The 14,299-nt window shown below is 36.9% G+C and overlaps 1 protein-coding gene across 2 annotated transcripts; it reads right to left on the reverse strand.

The window, feature by feature from the left end:
• Positions 1 to 646: 646 nt before the first annotated feature.
• Positions 647 to 11,786, reverse strand: LOC132032509 (photosystem II stability/assembly factor HCF136, chloroplastic). Of its 2 annotated transcripts, XM_059422140.1 has the most exons (9): positions 11,243 to 11,727; positions 8,265 to 8,500; positions 5,846 to 5,976; positions 4,304 to 4,436; positions 4,020 to 4,142; positions 2,505 to 2,579; positions 1,450 to 1,565; positions 991 to 1,075; positions 647 to 904 (listed from the first exon to the last, which is right to left on the reverse strand). In XM_059422140.1, the coding sequence occupies exons 1-8, from the start codon at positions 11,562 to 11,564 to the stop codon at positions 1,009 to 1,011; spliced, it is 1,203 nt and encodes a 400-aa protein (XP_059278123.1). In that variant the 5' UTR covers positions 11,565 to 11,727; the 3' UTR covers positions 647 to 904; positions 991 to 1,008. The 2 variants fall into 2 exon arrangements, with proteins under 2 accessions (XP_059278123.1, XP_059278129.1); XM_059422146.1 differs by lacking the exons at positions 647 to 904; positions 991 to 1,075; positions 1,450 to 1,565; ... (2 more) ...; positions 4,304 to 4,436; positions 5,846 to 5,976 and adding an exon at positions 6,142 to 6,812 and having other exon boundaries at positions 11,243 to 11,786.
• Between the last annotated feature and the right edge of the window lie 2,513 nt (positions 11,787 to 14,299).

Here is a 14,299-nt window from a genome sequence, read left to right on the forward strand (position 1 = left end):
ATACCCCAATCTGTTTATCAAACCTTTCCCCGGATCTTGCATTCGCCCCGTTACATACTATCCTTCCCCACATATTTTAAAATTTATCCAAAGGCTCCCTACCCCCCCTTTTAACCCCCTTTTCAAAAACTTTATTTAAACCCCTTATCAACATACTTCCCTTTTATACCCCTTTCTTTTTTTTATGATATCATTTTTTTTCATTTTTTAAAATATTTTTTCTCCCTGATATTGTTGCATCATGATTATCCAATTTTAAAATTTGGAGAAAACAATATCAATCTTCCCTGTAGCACCTGCTATCTTAACTTCAATACCCAGCTCAATCAATACCTTTAGCATATCGCAAGATCGATCTACGCACAATATTTAATGTGGCCACTCATACATTATCGTTTACATCGCTTATTAGTACCTCACTTACGAAATATCCCAATGTCAGACAGAACATTCCCTCGATTACAACCAATAAAGCCGGTGGATCTGCAGTACACCCTTATATATGTAATCTTGCACAACATTCTTCTTAGCAAATAAGTATGAAGAGTGCACATTGTTTGTCAAGAATTACATTACATTTTACAGCCTACATCCTGTTGGAATAGTAATTGAGAAAGCATTCTTTGGGAGATAATCTAAACAAATGCAAAGCCAAGATACGTCTCATCTTATCAAAGTTTAATTTGTTTGAAAGTATAGTATATCTTAACACAATTCAAAACGTCATCTTCATGATAACGTGCGAGTCTAATATATTTTCAGTAGATAATTTAAAACCTCAAGCCCTATGAACACTTCCCTTTGATATTGTGATAATCAGCAATTAAATTGAACAAGTGTATATAGATTAAATTACAGTTGTTCAGCTTCAAGTATTTGCTTCCAAAACTGCTTCTTCACTAGCCTGCACAAACACAACGACCATCAGATGAATAATAAGTTTGAACTTATTAGTAAAGAAAATTGCTAGTGAGTTGAACCCCAACCTACCTTGTTTTATGACTGTATCTATCCAAGATACTTTAGTAAGACACCATCATTGCCCAGTACAAACCCCTGGTTGTCATTGATAAACCTGCATCACATTGTTTCACAAAGATTGACTCAAAGCAAATCAGACCTTTCTCCTCAAATTTCATTGTGCCGTCTAACTTTGGTTTTCATGTGAAATCAAATAACAGGAAATCAAGGCGCATGCTTTATAATACAAGGAGTGGGACAGTATGGAGTTATCTATAATAGTTTACTCACATTAGCATTACACTGTTTCTTCATTATAGACAGCAAACTAAGTATGTCAGCTTAAAGAATGACGGTTGGCATATATAAGTTAGAAAGGGATAGAAAATTATGAGGACCTAGCAGAAAGGAGGAGGACGATGCAGAATTCAAAATGCTAGCAGAATTGAAAAGGTAAAAATTAAGTAGATCTAAATCTTGTGAGCTTACTTCACTGAATAAAGATTTGCAGCAATATTATCAGCTGCTTTGTCACGAATCCATGTCTTGCCACCATTGGTGGTCTTCAATAAAATCCCACTGCCACCAGCAGCCCAGGCCTCATCCTGAATAGCAAACACATTTGGATCGTCCAATACATTAACAGCAGAAAAGTGATCCAATATAAAATGTAGGAACTAATTTAAGTCCCAATTGAGGAAATGTAGTTCATTCAAAATCTTTTCTCTTGGCTAGTATGTATCTTATGATAACCATTAACCAGTAACAAAATCAGGTAAGTCAATCAGAAATCATAATCTGACTTATTATAAAATGAAATATTACAACTATAACATAACAGGCATTTTTGTTTTCAAATTCAAGTTCGTTGGAACAAAAGAGGCCCGGCTGGATACTGACCAGACCAGGCCATGAGAATAAGAGGGTCCTTTCGAACAAAATCAAGACAAAGAAAAGCGGTCTTCTTTATTTTTCTTGATATTCTTGGCTCTTCTGAGCCCTTCCTTTACTTAAAATGATTCTGAAATTACTAGTTTTTCACTTAACTTAGTATCTGTTGGAATGGCAAATTATCCTTTGTCTTATCCCTGCTGCAACAATAAATTTCCAGCCTAATCATCTCTTACCAAGTACTATCAACATGATACCCCCCTTTGGCACTAATATCCTTCCTCTTCTTCAAGTTAGAACTTTATTTTTTCATATCAGTAACCCATACATATTTTACACATCAAGAGTAACTTACATTTGGAACAAAGTATACTGGCTGAGATACAGTGATCATAGTCATTACATGCATAACAACATTGCTTAAAAAGTCAGCTCAGCTCGTGTAAGTGATCATAATGAGTAACAGCATCGTGCTCCACAACCATTCCCCAAACGAACAGGAGAAAATAATAAAACTGATGATTCAAGATATATCAGGGGAATGGCGCTTTTTGGGGCATTTAAATGTCAGCATCATTAAGCGATACATCACAATTCCCCAAAACTCACTCATGTAGTACACAATGTTTGATTCAGGGAAACCATGCATATACCTGTGAGCGGTAGCCAACATCTAGAATGCCAAAACCACGGCTTTGTACTGAAACTTCTTCAAAGTCCTCTGTTATCTGGAGATCAAGGACAACGTTGAGTTTCACTATATAAAAAAGCAAAAAGAAACCAGAACAGCTATAGATGACAAAAGCTCATACTCTAGAACCAAGTAAAAGGACCTTAACCTGTATAATCTAAAAACTGGTAAGTTTATGATGTGCCAAGAGATAAGTGTGTGCACCGATTTTGGGTTGATTTAATATCTCAAGCAACCTGGTCTACTCTATTCTGCCATTATAGACTTTGAGCCCTGGTGTTCATTCAACCCATTAGGCTACTTTATTGCTTAGGAACCAGCATTTTAATTCTAGCCTCAAGAAAACCAGTCAACCTCAGATCATGTGCCAGGGTTATTCATAAATGATATGCTCTCATTAATAAATAGAAGAATATAGTACCTTAAATGAGGTAGTTGGTTGTATGTATCTTAAATCAGCTGTAGTCTGCTAAGGCACACCAGCTTTGTGTCATTGGGTTTTTAGATTTTACCAGTTTACAAGAACCGTCTCCATCTTATTTTTTATTGTTTTTGGATAAAAGAACCGTCTCCATCTTGAATATGAAACACTCAAAATCTTTTCTAAGTACATATTAATTTTTTTTTTTTTTTTTTTTGAAACTGGTAACTTTCTAAGTACATATTAAACTGTCCTAAGATCAGCTGAAAGAGTGGAAAACCTAGTACTCGATATATGTAGAAGAACCAAAATGTCTTCCATCATTAGATGGTTATCTATATCTACTAATTTGCTTAACAAAGATACTTGACCAGTCTCCCAAAATGCATGTAATCTGTAATTTTTAATAAAGATATTACAAACTCCAGGAGTCCTGCTCCAGGCAACTAATTCAATGGAGATACCATGACAAGTTTGCTACATAGGGAAAAGGAATAGCTTGCGCTACTCAATAGATTTGAATCTGACATTCATGTTGACTTGGGAATACCTTCAAATACTTTGTTCAAAAATAAGAGAAAATTACTATCAAGGATCAATCGTGGTAGCGTAAGATAATGGGTTCTTTCATTATTTTAAAATGAGAAAAAGTTTAAGAACATATAGGTAATGTACAGGATTTGATACCAACATAAACTTATGAGAAATCAGAAGATCCTAAATATAGTCTTTTTACAGAAATCCGATATTGCATCTTCAGAAAGGTTTTCTTTTTTTTTTTTTTTTTTTTTTTGGGTGAAATGGCAAGTTTGAAGAAAGGATTCTATCTAAGGAAGTTGATTACTTCAATTGAGATATCAAGGCAATTGAAAATGCAAATAATGTGTAACAAGATATGCTACATTTCATCCGGTCCCAACAAGAAAGATTTATTTCATGCTAGTTTTGATTTACATACTACGTTCTTTTTTTTTTTTCATCCAGTTAATGCCATAATATGTACTTGTATTTCCAGACAGTCTGTCCCACTTGAAAGTATGATCGTAATTTACTAACCCCCGTGCCCTTGCTAAGGTATAGCCCTCCACCACGCACAAGTAGCCAAAGACCACCATCAGACCTCCAGCCCATGCTTTGGATTCTTCTAGCCACGGCTCTGTTATGTGGTTGCCAGTACGCCTGTAATGTATTGTGCATAAAACTACATGAATATAAATATACAATTATTTGTTTTAAAGTAAAAAGGACAAAATTTCAGCACCACTGTTGATGCTAAATACGGCAAATGGGCTTGTTAATTAACACAAACGTGAAAAAAATATGTGCTAAAGAAACAGTACCTGCCCTGGCTCCCAGGTCAGGTAGAAGTTGCCACGGCTTGAAACTGCTACATAACGTCCATCAGGAGAGCGATTAACAGTACTGAAAGTGCCTGTATAGTAACTAGCACCACTAATGCCACTAGAAACTGTTCTGCAATTTCATTAAGGATGGCTGTCATTTGTCCATATAAAGAAGAAAAAAAAAAATAAGCTTTGCAATACTTCACTCAAGCAGTGTATACAATAGCTGACATTATGAATATGAATACATTCTCTACCAAGCTCTTCTATACAAAGCTTAGAGGTCAATATGAGAAGGTGTCTTGGAGGAAGCTGATTTGCAACAATATGGGGCCACCAAGATGGATTTTTATCATGCAACTAGCTGCTCATACGAGGCTTACCACTAGGGACAGACTGTAAAAATGGGGAATTACTACAGAACAGGTGTGCCCTTTGTGTAAACAGAAGGATGAAAGTATTGATCATCCATTTTTTGAATGTGAGGTATCAGCCTATGTGTGGAAAAAGCTACTGCAAAGGCTCAATATACACAGATGTCCAATGCAATGGGGTGAAGAGTTAGATTGGGCAGAAAAGATGGCTACAGGGAGAAGTCAACAGGCTCAGGTATATAGAAGGATGTTAGCTGGAGCTGTTTATCACATTTGGAAAGTGAGAAACCTGAGGGTATTCAGAAGCAGCACCTCAAGATCCTGATTAAATGCATTATCCAGGAAATCCATTTCAAGACTAGTACTAAAACAAGAGTTGCTAAGTGAGAAGCTGAATTTTTATCCTATGTAAACAATCAAATAGCATGCATTAGATGTGTTTCTGTGGTTTTAAGCTAGAACTGACTACTGGGACAGTTGTCCAGTAGCATGTTCACCCCTGTACTTTTATGCCAAAAGTGAACGTTAAAAGTACAGGGGGGTTCACCCCTGTACTTTTAACGTTCACTTTTGGCATAATACAATTATTATCCAAAAGAAAAAAAAAAAAAAAAGGCTTTGCAAGTAAATTGATCATGAACCCTGGTCTTAACAACTTTTAGCAATCACGTATGACCTAAGCCAGCATCAAAATCGATTAGGTGCTAAAGCCAAGAGCATAAAACTTTGTCCCAAAATGTAGGTTTTGTCGTCAAAAACAATTTGGCTAGCATCATCTTGTTTAGTAAACTGTCAGTAGTTAAAGCACCACTAGTAAACTATCAGTAGTTAAGCAATTTTCCTGAAAAAGTAGAAAGCATAACTTGAGAGTAGAGCACATTCAAGAGTGACCCAGATAATAGGTTTTACCAAGTACATATTACCTTAACAAAGAGTGGAAATCCAGCTTTTCGGTTACTTAGCGTTTGGGTTTTCTTTTTCCTTTCATTAATGAAACTCAAACCCAAATATATCCGTTCATTAGTTTCTCTCATTTTATTGCAGAAGTAGCACGCCAACCTCAAATCAAGATTCGACATTCCATCCTTATGCATCATAGCTAACCAGTGAAACATGTCAACAAATAGCATTTCACACTTCTGAAGTGCACCTTCTCAGAGATTACCTATTAAGGGTAGCGGAGACAGTTTCTTGTATAGCAGCTCTCCAGTTGTATCCTTTGTTTGATGTAACATATATTGCACCTTCGTCAGTTACCATTTCTGCACTTTCTTCTCCAGTTGCCTTGATATAAACCTGTATATCAAGATGATTTTCTTTCCTTAAGATTAGTAGCAAGAACAGATAGAAGAGATATGGTTAGACAGTGTGCCTTGGGATATGGTAGAGTTAAATTGCCATTATTGAAACAAAGGTATAGACGAACACGAATTAATTACCAAAACTAAAGGGGACAGAGGATTTAGAATGCCGCACAATCAACATAGCATGAAGACCAATACACATTGATAATTCTCTTTCTTTAAGCTCAATGTCAAATTAATATAAGCAGAAATCGGAGATTTCACTGCAATCACTATTAATCGTAGTTGCTATCTTGCTTAACGGCTAATGTCTCAGATCCTAAAAGGCAAGCTTTATATTTATTGGGAGTTGCAGCTAGCAATGCGGTTCTTGGACTTGTATTTCCCCATTATTTCAGCTATTGTTGGAACATGACATTGATTGTCTGACCGCTTAATATCCCCATAAACGGCCATCTCAATCTTGTCAAGGTCTTTGTCGCTGAAGTTGATGTCACAAGAATATCCTTTCAAATGTCTTGTGCCCACTGCAACCTTGTCTGCTTTAGATCTATTCACCCTTGTTTGAAGAATTTGACAGTTCTCCAACACTGAATCACCACCTTTAGAGAAGGGAACAATGTGATCATACTCAAAGCAGAGGCAACCTTGGCAGCTGTGGAATCGCTTGCCAACAATATTGCCAGCTGCATCTTTTCTCCACCTCTCGGGATCTCGACCTGGAACCTTCTCGGCTTTGGACCAGCATTTCTTTCTAGCCTCCAAGTCAAAACTTCTAGGCCTTCCATCCTTGTTGCCACTTGTAACACCGCCATTATTAATGCTGATCTGATGCAAAATTGAAGGTTATCTCTTTCTTGCTTCTTGAATTCCACTCTCCCAGCCCAGGGGGAGGGAGTTGAGAGGAAGAAGTGATAGTTCTCTATTCTAATGGAGAACAGGCATGTTTAAATAGGATCCTATATTTTCCTGTGTTACTTCAACTTTACAACCTTGTTCTGTATTTCAAAAATGCTTTACTAAACAACCATATTAAGAGATCAGTGTGAAGGATATTTACGTTAGCAAACAAGAATGTCTTCTGGGGCATGCTTCAATTTTGATGGTAGAAGTTAAGAAAGGAACTGCTCTAGTTTTTGGAAATTTATTCTGAATCATTTACAAGACAAACTATAAAAAATGAGAAGTCACATCAACACCAGTCCTTTCTAAATCCAGCATGTTTGGGTAACATTGACCTCAGGACAAAGCATTATACCTCAGTTTTGGTAGTCTTTCAAGGAAATAGTAGCAACAGTTGACTGTTATGAAGCAAAGTGATAGTATTCTGCCACAGTTGAAGTGCGCTAGCAAAGGAGTTCTTAAGCAACAAGCAGAGGAAGAGGGTGGGAGAGGAGGGAGAGAGAGACGGAGGATAAAAAGACAGAAACGCTCAGCTAAACTTAATAAAGGATATAAGGTGCAGATGAACGCAAATTGTCTTCAATTTTAGCTTATAATTCATTTCACTAAGAGTAAACATCGAACTTGCTAACAGATGCCAAAGCGGCAGTTAAGAGGGGATTTTTAACCCACAGAAACAACTTGTTAGGGTGGTCTATTCTGTGGAAATGCTTCAGCACAGTATAAGGCACCACTCGACATCTATCCTGCTAGTCAGATTTGTCTTAATTCTAATATTTGATAAATTATCCACTCAGTCTAAATTTGACTTTTTGAACCTGCTTCCATTATTAGATTAAGTTTACATCCTGCAATGTAGTTATTTTGTTTACTGAGCATGTACGAGTTACTACATGAAAGATAACCGGTGACTGTCAACAACTCCAAATGGCTAGTAATTGTCATATGTGCTACCTCAAACAGTACTTACTCTCCAAGCTTTACATAGAATAGTATTTTGAGAAAAAGTTTTTGCAAAACAAAAAAGTGTATATAGTCGTACTTTTTTATAGAAGCTTCTGAGTGTTCCCAAAAAGTTCTTTTAAAAATTGTGCCGTGAGGAAGTTTTCAAGCAAAGTTTGTAAGAGAGAATTTTTTGAGAAAAAACTTTCTAGAAAAGCTTAATCACCCATATTTAATCGAAAAACTTTCCACAAACATCAAAATATTTATATGAAGTGCTAAATCATGTGTGCACAGTGACTCATCCAAAACAAAGTTTTCTACTAAGGTTTTAAACTTCGGAGGTATCAATTTACCCACAAAGTATAAGGGGCTGTAAGACCCGAGCTCAAATTCAGAAACGTACAAAGAAAAATTGAAGAATATTATGCTTACCATGTCACCGGGAAGTTGAGAACTCAAAGGTATCCGCTTCCAGTTTTCACCAGCATCGGAAGTATGCAACAAGATTGCTGGTTTTCCAATAATCCACCCTTCCTTGCCTTTAAAACTGATAGAATTAAACCGATAATTGAAATCTTCCTCTTCGGCAGAGGCTATAGATCTTGGTGCCCAAGTAGTTCCTCCATCCTTTGTTTCCAAAATAGTTTGCCTGGTCCCCAGTAGAAAACCTGCCAACAATTGTTCCACTAATAAGCACAAATCTTAAACTCAAGGCGCAAAACACACGGCAGTGCAGTAAACATCTTCAAAGGACTATTTCACGTCATAATTCAACTGAATTAAGAAAAAAATCTTAAACATAAAGCACAACACCACGAGGTTGTGCTTGATGATATCTATCACTTTTTAACCAAACTAAGTACAAACCTCACACCCAACACACAGCACCATAAGGCTATCAACGATGCTTAGATTATTTGCCATCAATGTTTGACTGAATTAGTACAATTTTCAAACATAACGCATCAGATCCTAAGGCTTTTAAGTATTCTTCTATCTTCAAAGGGATGGTTTAAACTTCAGCATTCTTCTATCCTAAAAAGGATTACTTAAACTCTCACGATCAGTTACCAAAATTAAGCCCAACTCTTTAACGTACATCCACAGCATTCTAGGGCTTTCAGCATACTTAGGTCAAACTTAATGCAACTTTTAAAGAAGAAACCTCATCCAGTTGTTGTTATAAAATATAATGTATAACCCATAAGGATTTGAGTAGCGCTTATTTATCTTCAGAGATGAATATTTTAGCCCATCATTCTTCAACAAAATTAAGCAGAATTCTTAAACGTATCACGACATCATAAGCTGTGAAGTATAATCACATCCTCCTTTTTCTAATTGGTGCAAGCTCACATCTTTGTTTTATTAAGCACAATTCTAAAATTAATGCATCATTCATAAGGTGTTGATTGTACTCTTATCTTCAAAGAATAATTATATTAGTCATCCCTTCAAATTGAGTGCATAAGTCTCATCAATGTTTGACTTAAGGGTATATCTGTTGGGAAACATTGTCCTAGTGTATTCGGTTCCAATGAACTGTGGGACCAAGGGAAACATTTCCTCAAACAGGAAAAAATTACTTTTGACACCTAGGAATAAAGTAATTCTCCTCCACAAATATCCCGATGGTTACTACAGATGACTTGCTTCAATTAATCCTTAGACATTATTTTGTCAACCTTAAAACACAATGGCTGTACCCTTTACTACTCTTGTACGAGTACCCTACTTCACGATGGTTACTACATATGACTTGCTTCAATTAATCCTTAGACATTATTTTGTCAACCTTAAAACACAATGGCTGTACGCTTTACTACTCTTGCACGAGTACCCTACTTCACCTATGTTAGGCTAACCCAACCCAAAGACACTCTTAACAGGGGTTATACTGTCTGATTTGACCAAACACGCATGCTTTTTTCCCCAAAAGGCACATACCACTAAGAGTGTCCCTAACTTTTCCCTTTGTTCTCACACCTAATAATCTCCCTTTAAACTTATACTACATGATTCATCACCAAGATTGATGGGTTTATGTGGAGACTCACTATATATCACCCACATCATCCAAGTATTTATGGCCACCAAAGCCCACATGCTTCTTCTTATGTGTGCGTCTCCAAATTACAAGCAAAGACTGTGAACGGACTATAGACAGATAATTACAGGTAGTTAATCGTGTTGGGTGTGCGAACAAAGTACCACATTGGTAGCTGAAAAGAAAAATGAGCAACTTATAAGGTGTTGGATACATGTAAGGCCTTTTGGGGAAAACCGTGCGGGCTTGGCCCAAAGCGGACAATATCACATCATGTTAAGAGTATCTTTGAGCCGTTTAGCCCAACAACTGGTATCAGAGCCAATGGTTTGGCGGGATGAGTATGAAGATGGCGGAGTGTGGCGTGGGGCCCAGCTTAGTGCCTTTGCAAGTCTATGGGCCGATTTACAATAGTTACCCATAGCTTTGAAGACGTATACACAGTCTTTGGGCTTCGATGACCATAAATACTTTGACGATGTGGGTGGCACAAAGACAGGTTGAATCTCTGACCCGTGATGAGTCATGTGGAACTTGGTTCGAGGGAGAGATTGTTGGGTGTGCAAACAAAATACCACATTGGTAGCTGAAAAGAAAAAAGAGCTACTTATAAGGTGTTGGATACTCTTAATAATGTGAGGCCTTTTGGGGAAAACCGTGCGGGTTTGGCCCAAAGAGTACAATATCACATCATGTTAAGAATATCTTTGGCCGTTTTGGCCCAACAAATCGGTCATTCCATGTCATCATTCCATTGGACTTGTTGGATCTTCATGGGGTGCAACATTAGATTTACTTTCCGTCATCTAGATACTCATCTAGTCGAACCATCATCTCCGATATCAACTTAAAGATACTCTAGATAACTCGTAGAATTTTTCCCGAAGAACTCAGATTTTTAAGAGTTTCCCTACAAGGTATATGTAGTTTTCTTTATTATTAACCTCCAATGCCGAATGTTGTTTACCCACCCAACATCCTAATTTTATACTCCCTCCTTTTGAATTTGTTTGTCTGGTTTTGACTTAGTATGGAGTTTAGAAAAGTAAAAAAGACTTTTGAATCTTGTGGTCTTAATTAAATTAAAGATATGTAAAATGTACCAAAATGCCCTTTAATCTTGTGGTATTAAACATGTCACGTGGAAAGTTGAAATTAACGAGTTGACAAAATAAGAAAAGAGGCATTTTTTTTAAATAGACTAAAAACGAAAGTAGGGAGTATCCAACTAAACATTGAATAATGTTTGCAAGGTAAAGCATTTTGTGGTTTCCTCCATACTAAACACAATCTAATCAATTAAGCAAAATACTTAAACTTAATGAAGCTTGTAAAGTAGTCATATGTTGAAGGAATTACATACCGTGAGTGGGGTCGTCGGGAACGAAGGCGATGTCGAGAAGGACAACACCAGGGTCAATAGGAAGATAAACTCTTTCCCATTCAGAGAGAGGGACGTCGTCAGCTTTAGCAGGGAGAGGAGGAGAGAGTAGTGTCGTTACTGCAATGGCAGCAGCAGTGTCAGCTATTAACTGCCTGCGGTTAATATTAGCTGCTTTGCAGGGAGCCAAACGAGAAGGTGGAAAGTTGTGGGGAAGAAGTAGGCGGGGAGGAGTGGCAGTAGTTGTTGTAGGCTTGAAAATGGAGTTGGAGAAATCAGCAAGAGGCTGCAGAGATGATGCCATTGTGTTTGTTTGTTGGAATGTTGCACCACTCCCTTAACTCTCTTCTTATCTCAATGGCAATTGAATGGAATGAAAGAGAGAGAGTTTCGGTTGCCTTCGCGGGATGTTAATACTACGAGTGGTCATAAATTCGTTATCTAAGGCCCCACCTTCTCTTCAAGAACATTCTCCATCTTCTATGTTAAGACCGAATAATAATAGTGAATAAACACGAACACCTAGGGGTGTGGCTCAGATGGTAGAGCGCTCGCTTAGCATGCGACAGGTACGGGGATCGATACCCGCATCTCCATTATGCTTGTCGTCTTGAACTTTACTTTATCTTATTAATTATTTATATTTTGACACTCACTAAATATTTTTTAATTAGAAAAATTCAAAATAAGCTTCATTAGTAATAAATCATTAACCATCTGTGATTTAGAAGTATATGCTCTAAATATACCAAATGTGATTTTTAATTAGAAAAATTCAAAATAAGCTTCATTAGTAATAAATCATTAACCATCTGTGATTTAGAAGTATATGCTCTAAATATACCAAATTCACATTTGCTGGTTCAATTGTTGTTTTTTAGGTTAATCTGGTTTATGATTTAATCCAAATTCATGTTATCTTTTCAACGTTTACTTTCTCATATCAATGGAAGACAATATCTAAATCCATTATTAGCCTATAGGCCTTTTTAGAAATTTTCTAATATTTTAATTACCGCGCGAAGCGCGGGTAAGTTTACTAGTTATTAATAAGAGACGAATTTTTTCTCATTGAAAGATAGCGGGTGACTAAATATGTGTCGAGCAAAAATACAATCAACTTATCAAAAGAAAATGAAAACATTTTGGGAAGGTGTTCAAAATGAAACCAAATGATTAAAAGCTGAACAAAGACTAGTGTAAGCTTTTGAAAGTTTTTTGTGTGAAGAATAATTAATAGGCCACAAGCCCAATTAAGGCAAAAAAGGTGGTGGTTTATTTGGAGAAGCCCATCAGGCGTTTACTGGACTTAATAGGCACCGACCCATTATCCTTCCACTGCAAAGAGCGGCAGCTATTCATTGCTCTGTGAAACCAGCCTCATGTGGTCCACCCCACTTTAGGAATCAAGAAGCCCATGTTTTCACTTGGGCCACATGATCCAACTCTTTGCTTAGGTAGGTCAAGCCAGACACTTGCCAATCGAGCCCAACCTTTTTTGGTACAGTTCAATATCCCACAACCTTGAGTAGAGCGCTCGCTTAGCATGTGAGAGGTACGGGGATCGATACCCCGCATCTCCATTATGCTTTTTTCGCTTTAATGGAATTTTTTTAAATCTTATGATCTTAAATCAAGATGTTATTGTGATCTTAAATATGCTTTCATGGAAATTTTTTAAATCTTATGATCTTAAATCAAGATGTTATTGTGATCTTAAATATGCTCTATATGATGTTGGGTGTAAAGAGTTACTAAATATAGAAATTGACATTTTTTTTTTTAGATAGACCAGAAAAAAAAGTAAGACAAACAAATTGAAATTGAGAGATTCGTGTGTGTATATGTATTTATGTACACAAATTACTCCAAATTTCAAACAATTTAATTTGTGTATGTGTGTATAAAAGTCATATTTATACAAAGACCTGGCGTCGAGCCGAACCTGACCGTATCCAGTCGAGTCGAGCTGAATTGAGCTTTTCACAATTGTAACACCTCGTACTTTCATAGTAAACCATATCGGTAATATCCCGTAAATCCGAGTTAGATGTGAACGTATGAAACTAGTATAAAGATCATATTTTAGCTATATGAATCCATTCGGGTGATAAACAGTCATTTTGAAGTCAAACCAAAAAGTGAAGTTCTTAAGGCCTTCTAAATTCGTCTAAGTCTGAGACAGTTGTACTTATGGCCGGTTTTCGGGTAGTGACGTTAGGAATTTGAGAAAACTCAAAACATGAAAGTTGTAGGCCTTTGAAATACCTTTCCAACCATATATTATGGAGCTCAAACGGAGCTTCCGTGATAGAAGTTATACCCGTTTACTCGCGCGAAGTCGCGCGATCGCGCACCGGGCAATGTTATCGCACTTCGCTGCGCGATCACCTGCGCGAAGTAACCTCCGCCTGCGCGACCGCACACCGACCACGACATTTTAAGAGCCAAATTTCGTTATATTCATTCTCACTTCGTTTTTAAACCAATTTTTCGAGGTAAAGAACCCTAAAGAAGTCTCTCAAGCCCTAAGGACTAAGCTCTTCTCTCCCAACCTTCAAGAAACTTTAAGGTAAGCCTATTCCATGCAATCCAAGTCGGTTCAACATACGTTCATGATCATTAAGCAAGAATCCATCATTCTTAACATAGGGTTTTCAAGAAACCCATCTCAGGTTCAAGAATTCAAGGTTTTGGAAATTTTCTTCAAAGCTCAAGTCTTTAATTCAAGTTTTGGAGCGATTAAGGTATGTAGAGTTACTATCTACGTGTGGGAACATCATTGTTTCTTACCTACGCCTCATAATCCATAAATTATGATTCTCTACTAAAACTAGGGTTTCTATACCATGCTCATGATAACCCTAGGTCCATGTCCATGATTATATTATGTATGAATTGTTATAATTCCATCATTGAGTTCTTAATATTTCTTTATGATTATTGAGAATCCGTCTGTAATCCATGAAAACCCATATCTTGTATTCCATGGGTTCTTGCATGCATGTTTTTAAATAAAAATGCTTATTTTATGAATAT

Source organism: Lycium ferocissimum, chromosome 2, assembly GCF_029784015.1.
Source record: "Lycium ferocissimum isolate CSIRO_LF1 chromosome 2, AGI_CSIRO_Lferr_CH_V1, whole genome shotgun sequence".
Classification (NCBI taxonomy): Eukaryota; Viridiplantae; Streptophyta; class Magnoliopsida; order Solanales; family Solanaceae; genus Lycium; species Lycium ferocissimum.